This window comes from Solanum pennellii, chromosome 5 (assembly GCF_001406875.1).
Source record: "Solanum pennellii chromosome 5, SPENNV200".
Taxonomy (NCBI): Eukaryota; Viridiplantae; Streptophyta; class Magnoliopsida; order Solanales; family Solanaceae; genus Solanum; species Solanum pennellii.
Window position 1 is genome coordinate 5568880 of NC_028641.1, and position 25099 is coordinate 5593978.

General features: G+C 35.3%; 4 protein-coding genes and 1 non-coding gene across 12 annotated transcripts; 2 read left to right on the top strand and 3 right to left on the bottom strand.

Annotated features, from left to right (window-relative positions):
- Nucleotides 1-7325: 7325 nt before the first annotated feature.
- LOC107019232 (F-box/FBD/LRR-repeat protein At1g13570-like) lies at nucleotides 7326-8991 on the top strand. The gene is made up of 3 exons (XM_015219787.2): nucleotides 7326-8276; nucleotides 8363-8527; nucleotides 8626-8991. The coding sequence occupies exons 1-3, from the start codon at nucleotides 7398-7400 to the stop codon at nucleotides 8932-8934; spliced, it is 1353 nt and encodes a 450-aa protein (XP_015075273.2). The 5' UTR covers nucleotides 7326-7397; the 3' UTR covers nucleotides 8935-8991.
- A 618-nt stretch (nucleotides 8992-9609) lies between these two features.
- On the top strand, nucleotides 9610-14024 carry LOC107020819 (transcription factor BIM2-like). Of its 2 annotated transcripts, none has more exons than XM_015221325.2 (8): nucleotides 9610-9758; nucleotides 9895-10018; nucleotides 10180-10270; nucleotides 11044-11113; nucleotides 11193-11288; nucleotides 12290-12684; nucleotides 13361-13490; nucleotides 13602-14024. In XM_015221325.2, the coding sequence occupies exons 2-8, from the start codon at nucleotides 9922-9924 to the stop codon at nucleotides 13704-13706; spliced, it is 984 nt and encodes a 327-aa protein (XP_015076811.1). In that variant the 5' UTR covers nucleotides 9610-9758; nucleotides 9895-9921; the 3' UTR covers nucleotides 13707-14024. The 2 variants fall into 2 exon arrangements, with proteins under 2 accessions (XP_015076811.1, XP_015076812.1); XM_015221326.2 differs by having other exon boundaries at nucleotides 10186-10270.
- Nucleotides 14025-14157: 133 nt separating this feature from the next.
- LOC107020818 (protease 2) lies at nucleotides 14158-20928 on the bottom strand. Of its 7 annotated transcripts, none has more exons than XR_001456966.2 (12): nucleotides 20430-20806; nucleotides 19333-19496; nucleotides 18808-19030; nucleotides 18580-18724; nucleotides 18287-18493; nucleotides 17765-17899; nucleotides 17540-17668; nucleotides 16565-16974; nucleotides 15718-15937; nucleotides 15119-15312; nucleotides 14608-14947; nucleotides 14158-14523 (listed from the first exon to the last, which is right to left on the bottom strand). XR_001456966.2 is itself a non-coding variant. In XM_015221324.2 (11 exons), the coding sequence occupies exons 1-11, from the start codon at nucleotides 20804-20806 to the stop codon at nucleotides 14478-14480; spliced, it is 2250 nt and encodes a 749-aa protein (XP_015076810.1). In that variant the 5' UTR covers nucleotides 20807-20928; the 3' UTR covers nucleotides 14158-14477. The 7 variants fall into 7 exon arrangements, 3 of the variants coding, with proteins under 3 accessions (XP_015076810.1, XP_015076809.1, XP_015076808.1); XR_001456965.2 differs by having other exon boundaries at nucleotides 14158-14529; XR_001456964.2 differs by having other exon boundaries at nucleotides 14604-14947.
- A 563-nt stretch (nucleotides 20929-21491) lies between these two features.
- Nucleotides 21492-21564, bottom strand: TRNAV-UAC. Its single transcript has one exon. It is a non-coding gene; the product is annotated as a tRNA-Val (tRNA).
- Nucleotides 21565-23095: 1531 nt separating this feature from the next.
- Nucleotides 23096-24951, bottom strand: LOC107020133. Its single transcript, XM_015220443.2, has 4 exons — nucleotides 24773-24951; nucleotides 24473-24537; nucleotides 24245-24305; nucleotides 23096-23443 (listed from the first exon to the last, which is right to left on the bottom strand). Exons 1-4 carry the CDS (start codon nucleotides 24864-24866, stop codon nucleotides 23292-23294), a joined length of 372 nt encoding a protein of 123 aa, XP_015075929.1. The 5' UTR covers nucleotides 24867-24951; the 3' UTR covers nucleotides 23096-23291.
- Nucleotides 24952-25099: the final 148 nt, after the last annotated feature.

The window sequence follows — 25099 nt, forward strand, 5'->3', positions numbered from 1 at the left end:
ACATAAGATCAAAATGTTATATTTACTTCATAATTAAACAATACTCTATTTATCCCAGTTTAGGTGTCTTACATTTTTTTGGGTCTGTTAATGAGTTGAATTCCTTCTAGATTTAGCAAAATTTTCAAGTTTAACATTTTACATCGCAGATCTAAGATCTCAACAATTTAATCAATACACACATTTTTATTTAATCCCACAGAATTTAAGAAAGATTAAAATCTACTAACCTAACAATAGAGGATTGAGAAATGTCGTTAATTGATATAAGAACACAGGTTAATTAAATAACTGAAATTAATGTGACATAACACATTGATTTTCTAGGTTTACTAAAATACATCGATAAATATTTAAATTTGTTATGTAAAATGTTATGTAGGTGTTCGTAAGTTAAAAATAATACATTAATAGATATTTAAATTTTTCGTCTGATATGTTATGTAGGTATTTGTACATTAAAAGACTATATATTAACTGATATTTAAATTTATCGTCTGATATGTTAGATAGATATTAATGAGTTAAAATATATTAACAGATGTCTAACTTGTCGAGTGGAATCTCATTTTTACTTAATAATGAATTGAGCAATAAGACTCTAAGGAGAATCGACCTCAATGTATTATATTAAGGTTCATAAAAATTTAGTGGGTCTTTGAGAAATCTTATTTGATACCTTGGATCCATTTGTGTTTAAAATTCGAAAAAAAAAAAACAGTCATATTTAACCTTCCATTACTTGAGATTTACTTTTGATCTCTTTACTTATAATATAGACGAATTTTCAGAATATCGTTTTATTATTTTATTATTCATGTGAAATATTATACTTGTATTGCTACTGTTGGGTTATCCCACATCGAAAGTGGAAGGGGCTGGTGGTCAATTTATAAGTATGAGGGAAAGCCTCAACCTTTGAGCTAGCTTTTGGGTTGGGAAGGCCCAAGACCACCCAACATTGGTATCAGAGCCAAGGTTTTATCTAAGTATGCTCTGTGGTTGCAGCATAGTCTGAACTTCCACATCAGAAAAGATTTACTTTGATTTGCGATAACTATATTTTTTGGGGAAAACAATGGAAGCCAACACAAGTAGAATGGTTACTTTGAATGGTGTTAATTATGCCATTTGGAAGGGAAAAATGGAAGATCTGCTTTATGTTAAGAATTTTTACAAACCAGTATTTACCACTGTAAAGCCTGATAATAAAACAGATGAAGAGTGGAATCTGTTGCATAGACAGGTCTGTGGATTCATTAGGCAATGGGTCGACGATAATGTGTTGAACCATATTTCTGGGGAAACACATGCTCGAACCCTATGGGAGCATCTTGAAAGTTTGTATGCTCGAAAGACTGGCAACAACAAAATGTTCTTAATAAAGCAGATGTTGAGTTTGAAGTATCATGATGGTTCTCCGATGACAGACCATCTGAATAATTTTCAGGGGATAATGAACCAATTATCTGCTATGGGCATCAAATTTGATGAAGAAATTCAAGGCTTGCTTCTACTTGGTTCCCTACCAGATTCATGGGAAACATTTAGAACGTCATTGTCAAATTCTGCTCCGGATGGTGTGATCTCTATGGATTCCGCCAAGAGTAGTGTCTTGAACGAAGAGATGAGAAGAAAAACTCAAGGTTCCTCTTCGTCGGATGTCCTGATAACTGGCCCCAGGGGGAGAAATAAAACTCGTGGTTCTCAGCATAGAGAACAAAATAGGAGCAAATCCAAAGGCAGACTTAAGGATATTGAGTGCTATCATTGTGGCATGAAAGGGCACACAAAGAAGTTCTGCAGGAAGTTGAAGAGGGAGAACAAAAACAAAGAGGAAACTAAAGAAGATGGCAATGAAAATTGCCTAGCCACCGTCACCACCGAAGATCTTGTTACCGTTCTTGATGCAAACATGATAAATATTGCTTGTGATGAGTCAAGCTGGGTTGTGGACACTGGTGCCGCATCTCATGTGACATCAAGGAAGGTTTTTTTCTCTTCCTATACTCCTGGTGATTTTGGAACCTTGAGTATGGGTAATGAGACTGTTTCTAGGGTGGTTGGTATTGGTACAATTTGTTTGGAAACTAGTGTTGGAACTAAACTAGTTTTGAACAATGTGAAACATGCTCCTGATGTTCGTCTGCACCTAATTTCTGTTGGTGTTTTAGATGATGAAGGATATGTTAGTACCAACGGTGATGGAAAATGGAAGCTCATTAAGGGTTCCTTGGTTGTGGCTCGTGGTAACAAACGTCGTGGTCTATACTGGACTACGGCCTCTGCTTGTGTTGATATGGTGAATGTGGTTGAGAGCGATAGCTCTTCAACATTATGGCACAAGAGGCTTAGCCACATTAGCGAGAAAGGACTTAATGTTCTAGCCAAGAAGAAATTATTGTCAAATTTCCAAAGTGCTAAATTAGAAAAATGTGAGCACTGCTTGGCTGGTAAACAAAATAGAGTTTCCTTTAAGTCCTACCCTCCTTCGAGAAAGACAGAGTTGCTTGAGTTAGTGCACTCTGATTTATGTGGTCCAATGAAGACAAAGACATTGGGTGGTGCACTTTACTTTGTCACTTTCATTGATGATTGCTCGAGAAAACTTTGGGTCTATGTCTTGAAGACTAAAGACCAAGTGTTAGGTGTCTTTAAGCAGTTTCAGGCTTCAGTTGAAAGAGAAACTGGAAAGAAATTGAAATGTATTCGTACTGATAATGGTGGTGAATATTGTGGACCATTTGACGAATACTGCAAGCATCAAGGTATTAGACACCAGAAGACTCCTCCCAAGACTCCTCAGCTTAATGGTTTGGCTGAGAGGATGAACAGGACCTTGATGGAAAGAGTTAGATGTTTGCTTTCTGAAGCAAAGTTGCCAAACTCATTTTGGGGTGAGGCTTTATTGACCGCTGCACATGTTATTAATCTATCTCCTGCTGTTGCTTTGCAAAGTGATGTACCAAATAGTGTTTGGTATGGAAAGGATGTTTCCTATGACCATTTGAGAGTATTTGGTTGCAAAGCTTTTGTACATGTGCCGAAAGATGAGAGGTCAAAGTTAGATGCCAAGACAAGGCAATGCATCTTCATTGGATATGGCCTAGATGAATTTGGTTACAGGCTATATGATCCAATTGAAAAGAAACTTGTGAGAAGCCGTGACATTATTTTCATGGAGAATCAAACAATTGAAGATATTGACAAAGCGGAGAAGGTAGAATCTTCAAATTTTGATGGTATAGTTCATCATGATGAAGTTCCTCACACAAGTGTGCATGATGTTGTTGGGTTTGATAATCATGGTGACGCCCAGAATCATGTATCGAATCAACATGTTGATGTTGATAATAACAATGATATTGTTATTGATGATCCTGTTGCTCATGAAGTTGTGGACGAATCAAATATTCCGCTTCGGAGGTCCACAAGACAGCGGTTTCCTTCCTCCCGTTATTCACCCAATGAGTATGTGTTACTCACTGACGGGGGAGAACCTGAATGTTATGAGGAGGCCATGGAAGATGAGCACAAGAATCAATGGATTGAAGCCATGCAAGACGAGATGAAGTCTTTGCATGAGAACCACACTTATGAGTTGGTAAAATTGCCCAAGGGCATGAGAGCTTTGAAGAACAAGTGGGTGTTCAAAGTTAAAGTTGAAGAACACAACTTGAAGCCCAGGTACAAAGCTAGATTGGTTGTTAAAGGATTCGGTCAAAGGAAAGGTATTGACTTTGACGAAATATTTTCTCCTGTTGTGAAAATGTCCTCGATTCGCACAGTTCTAGGTTTGGCTGCTAGTCTTAATTTAGAGATTGAGCAGATGGATGTGAAGACGGCTTTCCTTCACGGTGACCTAGAAGAAGAGATTTATATGGAACAACCTGAGGGCTTCAAAGTAGATGGTAAAGAAAATTTTGTATGCAAACTTAAAAAGAGTCTCTATGGCCTAAAACAAGCTCCCAGACAGTGGTACAAAAAGTTTGAATCTGTTATGGGGGAGCAAGGCTATAAGAAGACTTCTTCAGATCATTGCGTATTTGTACAAAAATTTTCTGACAAAGATTTTATCATCCTTTTGTTGTATGTGGATGATATGTTGATTGTGGGCAAGAATACTTCCAAGATTGACGAGCTGAAGAAAGAGTTGTGTAAGTCTTTTTCTATGAAAGACTTGGGTCATGCCAAGCAAATTTTGGGCATGAGAATTACTCGTCTTAGAGATAAAAGGAAGATTTATTTGTCCCAGAAGAAGTACATTGAACGCGTATTGGAGCGCATCAATATGAAGAATGCGAAGCCTGTGAGTATACCTCTTGCTGGTCATATGAAGTTGAGCAAGAAGATGTGTCCTACAGCTAGGGAGGAAAAAGAGAACATGGCCAAAGTTCCATATTCCTCCGTTGTCGGAAGTCTAATGTATGCAATGGTGTGCACTAGACCTGATATTGCTCACGCAGTTGGTGTTGTCAGTAGATTTCTCGAAAATCCGGGAAAAGAGCATTGGGAAGCTGTGAAATGGATACTCAGGTATCTTAGAGGAAGCTCAGATGAATGCTTGTGTTTTGGAGCATCAAATCCAATCTTGAAAGGCTATACAGATTCTGATATGGCAGGTGACCTTGATAACAGAAAATCCACTACTGGATATTTGTTTACTTTTTCAGGGGGAGCTATATCATGGCAGTCAAAGTTGCAGAAATGTGTTGCACTATCTACAACTGAAGCTGAGTATATTGCGGCTACTGAAGCCGGCAAGGAGATGATATGGCTAAAGCGATTTCTTCAAGAGCTTGGTTTGAATCAGATGGAGTATATTGTCTATTGTGACAGCCAGAGTGCAATAGACTTGAGCAAGAACTCCATGTACCATGCAAGAACAAAACACATTGACGTCAGATATCATTGGATTCGTGAGAAAGTGGAGAATGAATCATTTCACGTCAAAAAGATTCACACAAGTGAAAATCCTGCAGATATGCTGACCAAGATGATACCGAAAGACAAGTTCGAGTTATGCAAAGAACTTGTGGGTATGAGCTCTCTCTAAAGAAGTTGAAGATACCTTCTTCCAGTAAATGGGACTGGAGGGGGAGATTTGTTGAATCCATCCCATTTTTTAGTCAACTTTAGCTATTCAATTGGTACAAGCAATTGTTAAAAAGGAATAGTAATTGGGGTTGAAAATAAAAGATTTGGTAGTTGGCAAATTGGTAAGATTTGCAACCATTCTTGACTTTGCTATGTTTACATATGTCATTAGTGACATAGACATGGTTTTATCCTTCTATAAATAGAGCATTCTTGCTCATTTGTAGAATACACCAAGTTAGAGAGAAAAACCATTTTGAGAGCAAAGTGAGGTATTCCATAGACTATACAAGAAAATAGTCTGTGAAGAAAAATAGAGTGTGAGCGATATTTTAGTAAGACGGAAACCAAAAGAGTGTTGTTCCTTTTGAGTGTGTAGTAGTCACTTTGAGTATTGTATTCGTGACTACACAGTGTAAAATTCCTTACTATAATAATATCTGTTGCTCCTCTTGGCTCGTGGTTTTTTCCCTTATTCAGAAGGGTTTCCACGTAAAATTCTTGGTGTCATTATTTTCCCATTTTATTTCCATTACTTTTACCATATATACTTTTGTGCTTGTCCGCGTTTTCCCAACAGCTACTCCATTATTTGGGGCAATACCCTTCTACAAACAATTTAAATATAAGATATTTCTCATGTAAAGTAATCAAAAAGACATTTTTTGATTGGTGAAGAAATGAATTAAAGGTCCCTCAAAAGTCTAACGGTTTTCTTTTAAAATAAGTCAGAAAATATTTTTATAAATAAATGACTATTGAATGTATGTAAATTTTAATAATAATAAAAAAATAACCAGTTAATTAATTTTAAACATAATTAGATCCACTATATATTGTGCTCAAATTTACATAGGTCAACAAATACACCGTTCAAGAGAAAGGCGAAAGGACATTATCTAGTTCTTGGTAAGTTTAATACTCTTATCTATTTTTCCAGTAATGTTTTTTTTTTCTCGTTTCTTATTAATCTTTTTGGATATTAGGGTTTTTGCAATTTGGTGTGTGTGGGGTGGGTGTGTAGGCCGCAGAGGCGGAGCCAGGATTTTCATAAGGGTTTAAACTTTGTAGAAAATAGACACATAAAGTAGTCAAAGGGGGGTTTAACATCAACTATTTATACATATAAAATTATTTTAATTATATATAGATAATATAACTTTTCACCGAAGACCCCTTCATACAAGGTAGCTCCACCCCTGGTGTGTGTTGGGGGGGGGCGCTAATATCTGCTTGTGAGGTCTGCGGAGGGTAAGATATAGGTAGACCTTTACTTTTGCGGAGGGTAAGATATAGGTAGACCTTTACTTTTGCGGAGGGTAAGATGTAGGTAGACCTTTACTTTGTGGGGGTGTGTGAGATAAAAGAGGATGTCACTACAACAAAAATGATCATTAGCGAAAATTAATTCTTAATTGCCGCTAAATATGTATTTTTAGCGGTAATTTTCACTCCTTGTATATGTTTCTAAAGTCTTTAGCGATAATGACAATTTACTAATGCCGGTAAAGACTTTAACACTCTTTATTCATGTAAATATTTAATGCCGCTAAAAGTTGTTTTTGTTGTAGTGTGTTATCGATAGACTGAGGCGGAACCAGGATTTTTACCAGTTAAGGGGTTAAAATATGAATAACTAACTACACGAATTAGCTAAAGAGGGTTCAGATATACCGTATATATAAAAAATAATTTTAGTCATGTATAAATAGTGTAATTTTCCATTGAAGGGTTCACATGAATCACCTCGGCCTAAGTTGGCTCCTCCCATGCAGATAGACCCGTTAAATAACAACAACATATCACATGCAATTCCACTAGTGGCTCTTGGGAGGGTAAGATACCCCTACCTTTGTGGGGGTGTGAGGTAGAAAATACTTGTTTCTGGTAGATTCTCGGCTAAGAAGACGAATTTGAAGCATGGTAGCAAGAAAATACGAAAACATAATAATAAGCTACGTACAACATATAGTAGTTTTATATAGAAGAAAAGGAAACAAAACGGGAACAACATTCTCGATCGACTATCTACTAACCTTTCTAGCCAAATGATTGATCCTCAACCTCCATACCTTGTTGTGTAGATACCCCTACTAACCTGTTTGAGTTTCTTTTTGAATTTTCATTTCGAATAACAGATCTGTTTAATCCTCTGTATTTGTAAAAAATGCAACTTTTTCATATTAAGAGGAGATGGATGAGTGATTTAATTTGAACGAGACGCGCCCTTTCTGCTCTTCTTACATTTATCACTTGTGAAATTTATAATGTGACTGAAGTTTTGTCCAGATAGTTTGGAGATGTTTCTCATTTTTGTGTTCTGTTGTGTGTTTCCTACAGGTTCTTATTGGCGAATATCGTTATATAATATGAGATATAAGTGCAGAAAGCTATGTTTCCATCGAACCGTACTTTCTGACCTTCCTAGGAATATATTAGATGAAATCCTTATGTGTTTGCCTTTTCAAGATGTTGTGAGGACAAGTATCTTATCGAAAAAATGGAGAAATATATGGCATGGACTTCCTGTGTTGACGCTTTCTCACACAATTTGGAAACCTGAGGAGGATTTACCTGATCTTACAAATAACCTTGTTAAGATCATCAACCACATATTGATCTTTCATACAGGACCAGTTACAAAGTTTACCCTCTGCGTTCCTTATTTGGATACGTGCCCTAATATTGACAACTTGATACGTTTCCTCTCTAGAAACGACATTCAACACCTTGTTCTTAGACTTCCAATCAGGGGTAGCCTATACAAAATGCCGCTTTCATTTTTCAAATGTTTCGAGTTAAGGCATTTGACTCTCCAGAATTGTTCGATACCTGATCAACCATCCTTCAAAGGATTTGACAGGTTGATTAGCTTAGAACTACGTGATGTTGCAATATCTCCTAAGTTGCTTGAACGTTTAATCTCTCGTTCCTTGTTGCTCGAGCAGTTGGTGCTGCAGATCTCAGGTGCTTCAAGCAATGTCATTGAAATTAGTGCTCCAAATCTGAGATCCTTTGACTACACAGGCAATATAAGATCTGTCTGTTTAAAAAATATCCCTCGTCTGGCAAGGCTTTCACTTTCGCATAGGGAATATTATGTGGGAGTAGGAAAATGTAATATCGCCAAGTTTTTTGAGTCTTTCTCTGCTCTCGAGCACCTCCACTTGAATGACATGGTAATTGTTGCTTCATTACTGCATTTTCAATCACAGAACATCTTTTGAGCTTTGAGTCATTCTGTTTTATGGTATTTTCTTCCTAGTTCTTTGTTGCAGGAGCAGGTGAAGTACCAACGAGGCTTTCCTACGATCTTTATTGTGTCAAACATCTCTGCATATCTAGCGTATATCTGTCTGACTCGAACGAGGTTTCATGTGCTCTTTGCTTGATAAAAAGCTTCCCGAATTTACAGTCTTTGGAAATTAAGGTTCTCTTTTCTCACTTTTTATGTAGCATCTTCTTATTTTCGTGCTCCTTAAATCATCAATAAGCTGAAAAAGTTGAGTTTTGGTTCATCGTTCTTAGGTGGAGGGCGATGACAATGATATACCAGCTCAAAACTCTCTTGAAGTGGAACGCTTCTCAGATATGACGTTTAATCACCTCAGGGAAGTTAAGCTACTGCAAACTAATGGCACAATCCCTGAGATACAGCTTATAAAGCTTCTTTTAGCCAAGTCTCCCGAGCTGATGAAAGTTATAATCGAGCCATGTCTAGTTGATGAAGCCGCAACTGTCAAAATACTCACTGAGCTAATACAGTTTCAGCGGGCATCAACCAAGGCTAGAGTTGTATACAAGTCGGACAAGCATCCAAATCCTGGTCCTGTTTGATTTTCACACGTCTTTCATCGATAGAACCAAATGTTGATGTAGTAGTATAAGACTGAGTTTTTGGGGATATATACTATATTGTTTCTACAACTTTGTAATTGTAGTGACTTTTTTACTTCCATTTTTTTTTCTCGAACTTGCTTTGTTATGCTTTTACTTCATCCGTGGATCAATCAGAAACAACCTCTCTGCCTCTCAAGATAGGAATGAGGTTTGTGTACATTCAACACTTATACGATGACGAGTATGTTGTTGTTGCTGCTGCTTATACTTGAATAGATACTTGCAACAAGAATTACTATTGTTTGTTTATTTCACTCTTCAAAGTTGACAATTAAATCACTAATAGCTTCCATACCCTTTTCGGCGAAAATCAAAACATCTTGCCCCTACTTTTAGCGGTAGAAATATTATTTCTGACTAAAACATCTTGCCCCTACTTTTAATGGTAGAAACATTATTTCTGATTGATTCTCGATAGTAAAAATATTATTTCTGACAGATCCTCGATAATCGTCTTCTAAGATCGATATTAAAACACAACCAAATCTGGTCATGTTTATTTGATAACTCACAGCTCACATGTAAACATAATTGCTTATCTAGTGAAATATCTAATTAGATCACATGACTTCATGACACCAATTTAAGAATAAACAACTAATCACAATGCTATAAATAACAAAACCAAACAAACAAATAAAAAAACTTAAAAACAGTTAGTACCAAAAACAAAAAGCAGCCAACTTTACATTTTCCACTCTTCAATTTTTCAAATTACCCAAAAATAAAAAACTTGGGGTTTCCAAAAAAGTTGTAAAAATGTAATCTTTCTTTCTCCAATTTCTGTTGGGAACCTTTTTTTTTGTTGTTGTTCTTTTGATTGAGCAGATCTCTAATTCTTAAATGATTTTGCTCTTTTGATCTTATGGGGGTCTCTAATTTGTTGATTTTATGCAGAAAATCTTAAAATCTTGAAAAAATAAGATGAAATCTGGAAAGGGTCATCATGTGGAAGAAGAAGAGGATGAGTATGATTTTGGTTCTAATAGAGATGCCACACCTTCAAGTAATAGTACTAAAGGTTTGTGAGTATTTTGATTTTTGTGTTTGTTGTAGTTTAATGGTAGAATTTTGTGCAAGAAAGGATTTTTGAGCTGGATTTTGAGGTGGGGTATAGAAATTTTGACTATTTTGGTTTAGGTTAATTGTTTAAAAGTGTAATTTTAATTTACTTGTTGGAAGTGACAGATGGGAAGAACAGTGACAAGGCAAATGCAATTAGGTCGAAGCATTCAGTAACTGAGCAGCGCCGGAGGAGCAAGATCAATGAGAGGTTTGTTTTTTATTTTCTAATTTTAGTTATAGTTGATTTGGAAGGAACAATAATGTATGAATGTAATTCGAGAACCACGAGTTCATGCTAATTGGAATTCAATCGAGAAACAAGCTCACAAACTGAACCAATAGAGTATAATTGGTTTGATAAACTCTGAAATGATTTGGGTGAGTTTGTTTATTAACTGTTGCTGACATAAGGCACTAAAATGCTCTTAACTATAGTGGCAAAAACTACACCTAATTGTCTTAACAAGTAGGAGACATTGATGAATAGAAAAATATATGCAGAAAAAAGCTTTAATATTCCAGTAGGATTTACTTCCCATTTACTGAAAATATATTGGATACGGATATCAAGTTACGAACCTAAGCAGTAGATTCTGAACTGGCAAGCACTAGTTAAAATAAAAACAAGTTGCAAACCTGAGAAAATAGATAATGCATGTCTTACATTTTGAGGCCACAGAGGTCTTCAAATTGAATATTTGCTTTGAAAGCCTACCTCTTGGTACCATTGCAAAATTTTGAAGTACACTTGCTCATGTTGATGAACATCTGATGTCTTCTCCGTTTGTATGGTCTGTGATTTTCTTTTCTTTTCATATTTGTTATGCAAAAGGCGTTCTATACATACTCAAGTTGATTTACAAGATGATGCATTTATTTTGTTGCCACTTTATCTTTAGAATTTGGAACAGTTGCCAGATTTGTGTAAAACGCCTGAATAAAATTTCTGCACTCTTGACAAAGCTTTTTGTCTATCTCTAGATTTCAGATGTTGAGAAATTTGATACCCCATACTGATCAAAAACGAGATACCGCGTCATTCTTGTTTGAGGTACAATTTAGAAAGAAACTTTTACATTCTTCTTCTTTAAGGTTTAGATTTATTGGTTTATTTTGATGTTTGTGTGCAGGTAATTCAGTACGTACAGTATTTACAGGATACAGTACAGAAGTATGAAGGATCATATCAACCTTGGAGCTCGGAGCCTACAAAACTTATGCCATGGGTAAATTATACACCTATATTTACAACATCTCTATTCTCACCATAACTTTTTTGGTTGTGGACTTTTGAATTGGGCTCTTTAGGTCTTAGTTGTGCTAAATATCATTCTTCTAACGGAAAATACTCTTGCTTCAGATTGTTATGATATTATGTCTTCCACGTCAATTCGGAATGATTTGATTAGGATTCTGTAATTATACACTTGCTAAAATTGTACATGTTGAAGTACTATAAATTCCAACAAAGCTTGTGGGAAATAATGAAGCGTTTTCAATGCAATTATCTCTAGTTTTAACAGAGACAGAAGTTGCAAAATAATTGAGAGCTGATGTGTACAGCTTAACTTGTAAAAGACACATTCTGCTCTAGTCTGTCTAGCACACTTCCACATAATTGCACCCATTCTCTGTAAATCATTCTCAAGTCGAGTCAAATTGGAAGAGAACTTTCTCTTCTTGCCCCCCTACATCCACCCCCACCAAACACACACATACATACACCACTTTCTGATGACCATTGAGGTGCATGTAATTTCAGGTCACATTTATGTACTGGTATATGGAGAGGTGCTCTCATTTTGCGGTTCCATTGTTGTTTTCATCTTTCCACTATTTTATATGTGAATATGTTCGTGGTTTCAGAAGATAGATAGGTCTACATTTTGGATGCATCTGATCTATGGGTAACCATACCTTAGATTGGTTTTGGCTGGATTGCTTTCTGGTATTGGCCTTTAATCCTGCAAGATTATGACATATCCCCCTCTTCTTCCACTTTACTCTCTCTTCCAGATGTAAAATTCTGTTGATGCAACTTAGGCTATATAAGGCTGCTATTTAGGCAATGATAAGTCTGTAGGTGCAACATAAATTGTGCTATTAACTACCTAGACTGCGTTTTTGCATCTCTTAGTAAAAGGAAGTGAGGGGTATGACTACATATATTTCATAATGGGAACAATATGTGTTTAGTTATAAGTGTGCTACTTTTGAAATCCTTCAGAGAAACAGTCAGTGGCGCGCACAGAGTTTTCCTGCAAACCCTCAAGCCTTGAACAATGGTACTGACGCTGGACCAACATATTCAGGAAGGTTTGATGAGAATCTCTTAACCGTCACTTCGTCAATGCAAGCCAATCAGCGGAATCCACTTGAATCTCATCCTGGGGGTGATGTTAAATCTATGGATCAAGGAAAGGAACTAGCTAGAACGGTAATTGCAACATCGATGCCTCTTCAGGCTAGTATGCCAGTCCCTTTTCAGAACGATAGTGCCTTCTCTGACTCACTACCTACACCTGCTTCTGATGAATGCCCTAGCACCACTAATGCTCTGAATGATCAGGAGTTTATGGTAGAAGGCGGCACAATTAACTTTTCGAATACTTACTCTCAAGGGTGAGTACATTTCTCTAGTTTATAGTTTATAATATTAAATAAAGTGTGTGGTCTATGTATATGGAAGTATATTAGATGTCTACTGCCGACATTTGCTTGCTTTTCTTTTTTTTGGTAGTAGTCGTTCTATATGCTGCTTTGATGTTTTAAGACGCTTTTATCTCTGCGACAGAATGATGTAGCATGAAAAAATGTGGTGACATCACAAATTTGGAACTTTTAAACTGTTGCAATGATTGCTATATTTATTGCTTAAGCTAGCATGTTGAAATTTCTCTAGTTAACGAGTCGTAGTTTTTGTATGCCAAAAAGATTGTGTTTCACATTCCCGGCTTATCTATATTCTAGCACAATAGCCAGAAATACCACTTATATTCTCATCCTTGTACTTGAAAATTGAAATGTGTGAAGCTGAGTTGTTGGACATATACAACAATTTTGCCCATATGTGTGTAGAGTTGTTGAACTCAGAGTCGTTTATTCGTGGATGCTTATGTTAGATCTATAGTTGTTCAAGAGAATATTTATGGCTCTTACCTCTTACATTTGCTACAACTTCTCCTGAGATTCATGTCAAGTTGAATGTTTGCAATGTAATGTTTGGTCAAGTTATCTAATGATATCATTGTATTATTTCTGCTGACCCTTGATCGATGATTCATTTGCTTTTACTCAGGTTACTGAATTCGTTGACACACGCGCTACAGGCTACTGGCCTTGATCTTTCACAGGCCAGTATATCGGTGCAGATTAATCTAGGGAAGCGAGCAAACAAGGAAAGGGCCTTGGGGCCATCTGTTGCTAAGGTATGAACCTTTTCCGACTTCTATGTAGTCATTCACCGATCCTATTCCCTTCAGGATAATGAGATCAATCACAGTATTTAGCTGACCAATACTGTACACTATTCACTCTAGGATACAGAAAATCCTATACCTGCACCTGGCGATCAATTTTTGGAGTTTCGAGATACAAACAATGATGAAGAGTTGAACCAAGGTCAAAAGAGGCTGAAGAAATAGGTACAACTATATAGCATGGCAATACCAAGTCAAATCAACTCAAGTTGGCATCACCTTCGCGTTAATCAGTTTGAGTGTATATCCCGCGTTTTTTTTTTAGTACCAAATGTTGCTCATATGTTCATAGCAATGCCTTTTGATATATTTCCTTTCTTTTTCCTCTTTATTTTATTTTATTTATATTTTTTTTGAATCTTTACGGGTGGTGTCCTCTTCCTTGTCTGTAGTTAAACTCGAATTCAATATGTTCTGAGTTTGTGAAGCCAACAATTTATTTCATATATAGAAGCATTGTTGCTGCTATGCTATTTGCACAAAGATAACAAATCGATCTTGATGTATCCTCATAACTTGTTGTGTAAAAATTTCACCAACACATTTGGTGATCTCGATTGTGTAATGTAAACACGCCATATTTTATTCAAATTATCCGTTAAGTAAGACAAACAAATTGAATCGGAGCAAGAACAGTACATTTTCTTGTAAAAATTATGTCAGTATTGTACATAGAAACCTAAAAATTCATCAGACCACTTTCAGTTTTATAACAATAAGAGTACTTCAATCTACAAAACCTGACAATTCTACTGTTGGATGGTAAGCTTTACAAGCAATTGGGGTCATCAACACCCTTCAGCCGGGGGCACGAAACATCTCGCAGACTCGTTGGGGTGCACCGTACGCAGCTTACCATCAGTGGCTGATTCTACAACTTGAACTCATGACCTATAAGTCACACGGAAATAATGTTAAGCTCGACAATGACAGAAGTCAACCTCTGGTGTCTCCAGCTCTTCTTCTCATGAATCGTGCTATTCTGCAACTAGCCATAAAGAAAGACACATCAGTCGATTGGCTAAAACATTTAGGCACATTATATTTGTTTCATGCTTATACCAACAGGAAGTTCAAGTAACACGAGGAGTTTCCGAGTGCATTTGGTTAATGCAGAGATATAGTTGATGAACGTTTTCCAGCTAGCCTCTCTGTTATTAGGACAATAGCTCTAGACCAACCCTCAATCATCGAAATCCAGAAGCTGCATTTTAGTTCAAGATTCCCCGAGAACTTTCATCAGAAAAGCATATTCATAAGCTGCTTCCTCGCATTGTCCAAAACGACCACCTTCACCAAAATGCCCTCCACTCATGTTTGTCTGCAGTATGACTGAAGAAGAACATCTAGTGCACGTTTTATCTCGTATCTTGGCCACCCATTTTGCAGCTTCCCAAACGCCAACTCTGCGTAAAGACATAAGATAATATCGATCCTTTCCAGGGAGTTCTCATGAAGATCAAAAGATGTCGAGAGAGAGAATCTTAGCCAGCTGAAAATGCCTTCACACTTCAGCCAAACCATCCAATAGACTCAAGAATTAAATATGATGTGCATGCTGATGAGATCAAAGTTACCTGGAGTCGTTCAATGAAGCCTTCACAAGCATCGGGGGACAACAAACTCCTTCAGGAATATTGTCATAAGGAGAATACTTCAAAATATATTCAAAGTGGGCCTGTAGTTGAGGATTTCCGAATTCTTCGTAGTCTAAAACAGTGAGAGGCAAAGTGGGATCCAACAAGCTACTGCACACATCAAGAAAAGGAACCTGGGACAAAAATTAAATACATGAGCAGCTATAATACATCAGTATCAAACAAAAATGAGACACTTCCTGCCATCCAAATTAGACAGCGAGGTTATATTTAAACGAGAGGTAATCAGTCTAAATTGCAAAGTTGAGGGGTATATTTGCCCCTTTTCCCTTTTAGGTTTATAGAGAGTTGTATAAAGACACTAAATATTCTTAGTTCGAGAGAAACTTGAAACAAAAGCAGACTGCATCTAGTATATATCGTCCCAAACCAAGGTATATAGAATTCCTGTTTCCTTTCCCGCTAAAGAAGACAAATAAGCGGAGACCAAATCAGACCATAACATGCATTATGGATCCAATTCAATAAATCTATAGGAATACGAAAGAACACTAAAGGATTCCCAAATTGGTGCTTACCTTCAGAATTGCAGCTTGAAAAAGCTCCGGGTGCATGTTAATTGCTGCCGCGACAAGAAGACTTCCAGCACTTACACCAACAGCTCCCAGCCGATGTTGATGAACATAACCCTCACTGACAAGATACTTGCCACATGATATAAAATCACTTACAGAGTTCAACTTGTTCATTCCGCTCCCAGATTTGTGCCATGAAGGATCTGGACCACCACCACCACCTCTGCACAAGTAAAATATGTCACCTAATTGTTCTGTTACAAGAAATCACAAGCAAGGGTATTTCTTCCCAGACTCTCTGAAGTAAAGTATATTGTTAATTTGGTAGCCTATATCATTGCACCATACATGCATTTAAAAAAGAGAGAAACTGACAGCAACAAATGGAACTTTGTGAGAGAGTGACCAAGCTAGGGTGTAAGGCCTTCTGTTTTCTCATCCTTAACATTGGAGTTCAATTCATGGACGGAGAAGTAATCTTTCAAGGCAAACTAAATCACAAAAGTTTTATCGCTTCTATTGCATTGAGAAAATCAGTGATAAGTTATCAAACACAACATAAGTTACCAAAACAACACAAGTGGCTTCAAATGTTTGTAAATGCTTAACCACTTTGAATGCATCTAAATCAACAGTTTCCTGTACATTCATTTTCTTTTCCCTTTTTCCTCTTTCTACATCTTTCCTTTTCTTTGCTTTTGGAGGATGAAGCATAAGGAGTTCTGAGTGACTGAGTTAGCACTTTCTCGACAAGCAAAGCCCCCAACCAGTAGCCAAAATATGCTCGGATAAAAGCTTTCTGAGCATTGCAAAATATCACGATCCAACTTACAATAAAAGAGAGCTGTACCTTACATCAGCAAATGCAATCAGCCAACCACGATCAAGTAAGCTCAGGCGGTCAACACACCAGCTTTTATCTAGCACTTCTCCATAAGCTCCATATCCATGTAGAAGCCCAGGAGACTGACCCTTCTTATGTGCTTTAAGAGAGAATAAAATAGTTAAAGGAATCCTTTTACCATCATGCGATATCACTTGTTTTTCTTGACAGGAATAAATTTCAGCAAAGTCACTCCATCTCTGTACTCCATTATTCTGAATGTTGTGTTCCTTCTTTAAAGGGGTGCCCAGAAACTCATTTCTGCTTCTCTCTCCATTGTTAGAGTGGTATTTTGTATTGTGGTTAATTAATTCTTCTTGATGAATGACAGAGAACGTTTTTCTAGACATATCATAGTCAACAATAACATCAGGCATCTGTATTTCAAAAGAGAAACAGTGAGAAGCACATAATGTTACTTGGTCGTACAGGTAGACACCTGCTAGGGTGCTACAGTAGGTAGAAGTCTCTAACTATGACAGGAATAGGGAGTAAAGGTGTATTTCTAATGGAAATATCAAAATTTTCATGATGCTTGCCAACTCTTTAACCCGACTAGTTTAGGCTTGGCGTAATTGTTGGGTTCTTTTTCAAATTAAAGAGAAACTTAGTAAAAGAATGATTTAGTATAGGGAAACAAGCTGAATATTTATACGTTACAGCATGATTAGCATTTAGGTATTAAGACTCTTTTTTAAAAATATTGAGGTATTGAGACTATATAACAGAAATTGTGTTAAATTCTTATGGAATAAAGAGAGAATACCTCAAAGTGGAGTAATATGCAATTATGGATACAAGCTTATCAAACAATAATGTTGATTAGTCGAGATACAAGAATAAAGTTGAAAAGTAAAAATGTGACATTTAACAGGATGCAGATCATTTGAGGACAATTCACAACACTAACATGGGGTAGGAAAAAAAGTTAGCAAGCATTACCACTGGGGAAGAAACAACAGCACGGTATACAGATCGTGTGAAATCATGATTTGATCCTGGAGCTATTGTACACATATCAGAGGGAAGAGGAAAGAACCATGGGTTAAGTTCATCAATCTTCATTTGTTCCTGCACCACATGTAGACATTAACAAACAAGAGAATTTTAATCAAGGGTGACAAAATAGTTTCAAACTAAAAAAAGTGACACAAGTTTTAATTATACCTTACAATTGATGATCGTTCGCATATCTACAGAGCATATCGATGAGGAACCCTCTTTGTTGAGAAAAAGCACCAGATGTTCATTAAACATGTCCATATCTTGGATGAAAACGTCTTCGCTGGGTTCTATAATATTCTGCAGAGAAAGCTTGCAGATGATTAAAATCCAAAAACTGAAAATAGATGTTCTTGAATCAACATGTGTTCATGTAATTCAATTTTGCACTTGCCCAGGTAGAAAAGTTAAGTAGCCAAATAACCAACATATCATAATTATGCAGGCAGATAACAAGCATGTAGCCTCAAATAACAACCAAAACGACTAGCTGGAATGAGGTACACAGCAAAAATACAAATCCTTCATCAGCCTAAAATCCATGTGAAAGAAATGTCAAAATAAAGTATCCACTAGATAGAATGCTTTTGGAGAACAGTTTGAAAGCTGTATATTCGTGCATGTATAAATGTTTTATCAGCAGCGGCAGCCCTTTCTAGAATCAATATTTGAGGGAAGAAGACATACCTGCAAACAAGTTGACTGCAAGTTCTCAACAGGGCATCTAGACAAATAATACTCTCCACTCAAAGGTGATTCCTCACCAGCATTTGGAGAATTAGTGAGAACATAGAAAAAGCCATGATGATGTTCAAGAAAGTATTGCACACCAGACGCACGCTTACAAAATCTTTGAATTCCGGTCTGCAAATTGGTTGCATTGATGACATAAACCTGCAATAAGACAATGACCAAAACTAAGAATACATTTTCACCAATACAAAGAAGTATCTATGCCGTGATAGGGGTAAATTTCTTGCCTCGGATGAAGTTCTTGAATTAGAATTCACAGTAATAAACTTTCCATCTTTTGTACTTGCTATATCCACACAGAAACTGGAATCATTTTCTACAAACAATGGGACATTATGAACCGAATCTGATCCCAATTTTACACAATGTACCCTGGCCACATAATGTTTAAGTTATAACACATCTGAATATCCAATTTAAAATAGTAATCAACTAATCATAGTAAGGAGAATTGCCTGTAAGGGCGTTGGTTCTGGTCGGATAATGTATAGAAGAAAGTACAAGAATCTTGAGCCCATTCCACACTGACAACCCCTTCAACTCTCAGGGTTGGCAGAACGCAGTCATTTTGGAGGTCTTTAATATGAAGAACAAACTGCTCACTACCAGTAACATCAATTGTGTAAGCAAGATAATTGTGGTCTGGAGACACTCGACATGTACCCACATGCACATATCCTACAAAAAACAAGAACAAATTAAAACATAATGGAAACGCTATCTTTAAAACTAACACCTAAAACAATGGCCTATGATTTTGCATGCATATCATGAAGCCTATAAGAATATTCTCCTTTTCTCTTGAATTTTAACATTCCATTGTCCTGTTAAACTCAATAAATATGATATGGACATTTTTTCAGAGTGGATTCAGTCATTAAACCAATACACAAGGATAGAAAATTGTTTATAAGTGCTTGAAAAAAGAAACAAGAAGAGCAAAAAGAGGCTGTTAAAAGAATAATATGAAAATGATATACCATATCTTTCCGCAATTTCATTCCAGTCAAGCAGTATTTGTTCCTTCCCAGCAACGCCGATCACATAACTTGATACAGTCTTCATCCAACCTTTGCTCTCAGCAGCCAGTTCCCTACATAATACTGGAAACTCCTTCCCTTCTGGAATGTACTGGTAGTATAACCTGTTGACAACCCAAAAAACAGATCAATAGTCAACCAACAAAGAAAGAATTCACGTGGCAAGTAGATTCTCAAACAGAATTTAGAATCAATGATCATACCAAAGCATACGCTAAACCAAATGCAGCCTGTAGCATTTAGATCACTTCACGAAAGACCCTTATTAATTCTTCAGAACATATGGAACATACTTCAAGACATTATTAACAACTCCTTACTTCACACAACAGTTACACTAATTCTTAATCTGATTAGGCTATTCTATTGCATAACTCAATCATTAAGTATTTGCAGATTTAATGCAGATTGTACATGATGTATAAGGCTTAACATGGACTTAATTTAGTTCATAAAAAAAAATAATAGTCTGATTAGTCTCATTTTGATTAAAGTGGTTTCTTTTCTACCAAATTTATAACTCGTCTTCTCTAATTCAAATAGAATGACTTAACTCGACTTCACAAAAGAAAAAATGAAAAGTTGACAGTTTGAATTCTTTAGTAATCGTGCAAGAAACATATGAAAGAGATTATTTTTATGCGAACTAAACAAAAGTGAACAACAACGTTTGATACGTGGGAATATAAAATGCATAATACATAAACATACATTCAAACTTAGCATTAGCTTACAAGTAAGCACTCCAACTTTGAGAGTGCACATCTAGACACCTTAACTTGGTCTCAACTTAAACGGAAACACTCCAACTCATCCCCATTGTATCTGTTGGACGCCCGACACTGACTTGTCACATACATTGAACATGTCTAGTTGATCATTTTGTAAGTTGGAGCGTTCAACCAACACAACGGAGGCGAGTCTAAATATTCATTACAAACTTATACTTAAAACACTATTGAATTCAATCATTTCCCCACATTTTCATACTAAAGCATGCATATAAAAAAGTTGAAAATTTGAGTTGATAGACAAACCAAGGACCCCATAGTTCAGGTGGAGTAGAAATCTTGGAAGGCATTCTACTAATCATTTCAGAAAACAAACTTTTTTGCATTTTCTCAGTATCCTTCATAAAAGACTGAGCATACAAATTTTCTTGCTGAAGATAGTTGATGAAATCAGGGTCGTTGGTTTTGCGCATCCAATGGTAAGGATCATTCCACGTAACCCCATGAGCAGAAACAGTAAAAGGAAGCTTTTTTGCCATTGGTGGAGAAGTAATTTGAGGTGAAATTTTTTGGTGATGATTCTTGATTAGTGTGGAGAAAAGGGTAAATTTTGTGATGGAGAATGAGTTTAGAGAAAAGGGTATTTTGGTCCTTTTGATTGAGATGAAAGCTGAGGAAGCCATTGTTAACGGCGGAGGAGCAGTGTGATTCCGGCGAACGGAATTCGCCGGCGGCGAGGGTAGGGTGGAGCTAAAGAGTGAAAAAGTCAAGTTGGTCCTTGTAGTTTTGGAGTGTTTCAATTTGGGAAACTATTTAATGTTTAGTTATTTTTAATGCATAGATAATTATATTAATTATAAAGCGTCAAAAAAAAATTAGAAATATTTATCGATTTGAATTTCATGAATCGTACCTGAAGTTCGTATCAATAAAGGTTTGAAACCTATATACGACTTATGAAATTTAAAATTGTAGTAAGATTTTGCACTTAAATTTTAAAAGTGATATAAGTTTCATTCTAATGAATTTTTAATAGAGTTTTGAAACTTCAACAAAATTTTACATTTGAATATAAAACTTTATATGATGAATCTTCCTAAAATATAATGCAACAGTAACGATCTAGACTGTGACGGAATTATTCAGTTGAGATTCTTTTATCCTTAATCAAAAGTGTCGAATATAAGCTCGTGAAAATGGAAAAAAAGTCTTTTTAGGAAGTACCTGAGAGTATCACCAGGAAAAAAAAAAGAGCCACACAAATATGAATTTAGTCAAGATACAATATGAGTCCCAAACATCCACGGAATATTATATATAATAAGAATGTGAGTTTCGACCGTTAGAATAAAAAAGTAATTTTGAAAATGTTGATGCCCAGGATCGAACTGGGGACCTTCAGTGTGTAAGACTGACGTGATAACCACTACACCACACCAACTTCATGTCAATAGAATTTCAACTTCTTTTTAAAGTCATGTAACAAACAAAAAACATGAAAACTTGAAAACTATAATAATAATTTTATAGATGTAAATAAAAGAAATTATCACACAAACTTAGATTTTTATGCATCTTCTAAATCAAATGTGTCTTGTCTTCATTTGTTGACTTAAATAAAAGTGTAAATTATTATTTAAATACTTATATTGCATCAAATTTTAATAGGGATTAAATTGATAGAAGTGCAAGCTCTATTATCCTCCAATCAAGCATAACAAAAGAAAAATAAAGACGATGGTGTTACTATCAAAATATTTATCTTGTTCTTTAAAGTTTATCGAAAATTTGGACCGGCCATTCGCATAGTCAATGAGAATGAGAGGAGTCGTAGCAATTCACACATCCTTTTACGGTTTTGAAATTCTGTGAAATTAGGTCTTATGCCTAACTCACACCCCAAAGTTAGCTCAAAGGGATTGCCCAAGCCTTATAAGGAGAGTCCACCCATCTCATTAATCACCGATGTGGGACTTTTGTCATTCTTTAACACCCCACCTCACGCCAGTGCTTAGCATCTGGTGGCCCTGCTCTGATACCATGTGAAATTAGGTTTTAGGCCTAACTCACACCCCAAAGCTAGCTCAAAGGGAGGAGGATTGCCCAAGCCTTATAAGGAGTCCACCCATCTCATTAATCACCGATGTGGGACTTTTGTCATTCTTTAACAAATTCCTATTATAAAGAATAAATATATTAGGCAATGACCCGGTGACTTATCAATTGTAGAAATAAGATTTTTGGCAAGCTCGATTACCCTTTTTTAGAAAAAAAAACTCATATGTTAAACATGTTGCATCATTGAGTGCTAAACATTATCATTAAAGACTAAGCTTATGCCATTAGTCAATAAGGAAAAATCTAACTTATTTTTAGAACGATAAAGATAAATTCAACCCAATTCAATGATAAATTTAAACTAGCTATTCACAGCGACAAGTCAATCGTTTTATCTTTGATATCAAAATACCATTAGAGACTAAACTTCTACCATTGGTTAATAAGGATAAACCTATCTTATTTTTATAACGTTAAAGATAGATTTAACTCGATTACCCTTCTCTCATAATTCAATAAAAATTTTGGACCTTTTCCATACTAACTTTCCCTAGAAGCAAAGTTGCCCCAACTTTTGCATTGGAAAACTTAGTACTTTGAAAATATCAAAAAAGTGAACATATTTGCAAATTTCAAGGGATTAGTTACACATCCCTCGTGGCCAAATACTACATTCATGCTCCTCATGTACGGAAAATTTTGTGTTTCAAGAAAAACTATATATTAAAAAAAATAACTTAGTTATATGTGACATCAAATCTCAATATATATTTTATTGGGGCTTGAGAAAATTAATTTAACTACAATTTATAAATTGTCTGCATTAAAAAAGTAAATAAAAAATGTGTTCCCTTGGAACTAAACTCAAAACTTTTTTCTTGTTAATACCAAAAATTAGGGTTTAATGTCGGCCATAAACAAAGGTACAACATGACATAATCCTCATTAAACTCTTAATTAATTACAACAAAACTTAACACACGTCAAAATTGTATTCCCAAAAACCTATTACATTTTTATACTTGATATCGGGAATTACTATATTATGATACTATAATGAAGATTCATACAAACTAAAAAGTCGATCCTGACTAGTTTGAGACAGTTATTTTATGGGCGGATGGACTTGTTATGTATGGGACGTCGTCGTCTAACCCAATGATAGTCCATTGTGAAGAAATCAGAAGTGTCTTTCCCTTCAACCCACTCTTGCCTTGTCCCTTTTCTTGCATTTACCATTTCAGCTGCCTCATGTTCTTTACCTAAACACGTATCGCGCAAAATATTAGTCGTTTTGATAAATTAAATTTGAAATATTTCAAGCTCTAGATAAATGATCATTATTATGTACTCTCTCTGCCTATCTTTAAATGTCATGACTTTTATTTTTAGAGTTAAACTATATTCTCTCTGTCCGCTATTATTTGTCATGGTTTCTATTTTTATAGTCAAACTATAAAAACTTTGACTAATATTTTAAGATGTATTTCTTTATCATATTGATATGCAAAAAAATGCAATTTATAGTACTTTTTATATAATTTTAGAATATCTAATTTTTTTGTTTAAAATATCGAATTAATGTGATCTAATTTAAATTTAAAATTTAGTCAAATTGACTTTCGAAAAAGTGCAGCATGACAAATAAAAGTGAACAGAGGGAGTAACATATTACAATTAGTGTTAGTTAAGTGAAACGACATTTAATTTGACGAATATATTCAAAAATTATTTTAAACGTACTATAGATTGTAATTCTTCTTGCATTAATCTGACAAAAAAAATACATCCTAAAAATATTGATCGAAATTTATATAATTTAACTCGGACGAAGAGAAATGTGACAAATATTATAGGACAGCAGGAGTATTATATTAAGTGAAAAGACTACTAGACATGAAATTATGGAATATCAGCATATCAATGGAAGGTTCGTTAGTTAATTAGTCAATGTAGGAGGATTAATTCTTAAAAATATTTGAACTTTTAGGTCATATATATATATATATATGAAACCAATTAATATTTTTATATTATAAGATAACTAAATTATATACATGTACCTGTTAATTGTGCAGTGTTCAATGGTACCAAATTCATTTGATTTCCATTGCTTTTCACCTGCTTCATACAAATGATAACATATCATTTACATGAAAAAACAAATACATACTATATACTAAAAAATATTAAAAGAAAAAAAAAGAAGAGGATTCCTAGTTTATACTTAAGAAGAAAAAATAACTTTTTTTTTTAATTTTTCTTATTAATATGGAAAAAAAAATCATTACATTTGGCATTTCATTGAACTTGAGCTTCCTAGGACTTGTAGGGAGAGTCATTTTCCCTTCATGATCTGTCAAAATTGTAAATAAAATGAAGTTAGTAATAATATATAAGCAAAAGGGGAAGAAAATCAATGGTCAGAAACAAAAAGGGAAAATGACAGTTCGGTGCACAAAACATCTCAGTTCGTTAAACACATGTTATATTCTAAGGAATGTGACGTAGACAATCTATCCTAATGAAAGCATTAGTGACAACTTCCACGGCTCGAACTGATAATGGATAGAAACAAAATAATGAATTACCTAACAATATTGGAGCAGCATGTGAAAATGGAAATAACATGAAAAATGTGAAGCAAATGAGTAGAAGAATAGGGATGAATTTGTTGATTTCCATAGTTAGGGTTAATTTTGAAGAAGATTAAAATGAAAGTGTAATTCTTTTGGAAATGGAAGTAGGAATTTATAAGAGTCAAAGAAGGAAGGAAGGAAGTTAAAAGCCCACAAAGTTCAATGAAAAGAAGAGAGAAAAAAGACATACACAAAGCACAAAACTCACACTTCCAAAAATAAATTAAAATAGGTGTAAAAATCCATATATATATATATATATATATATATATATATATA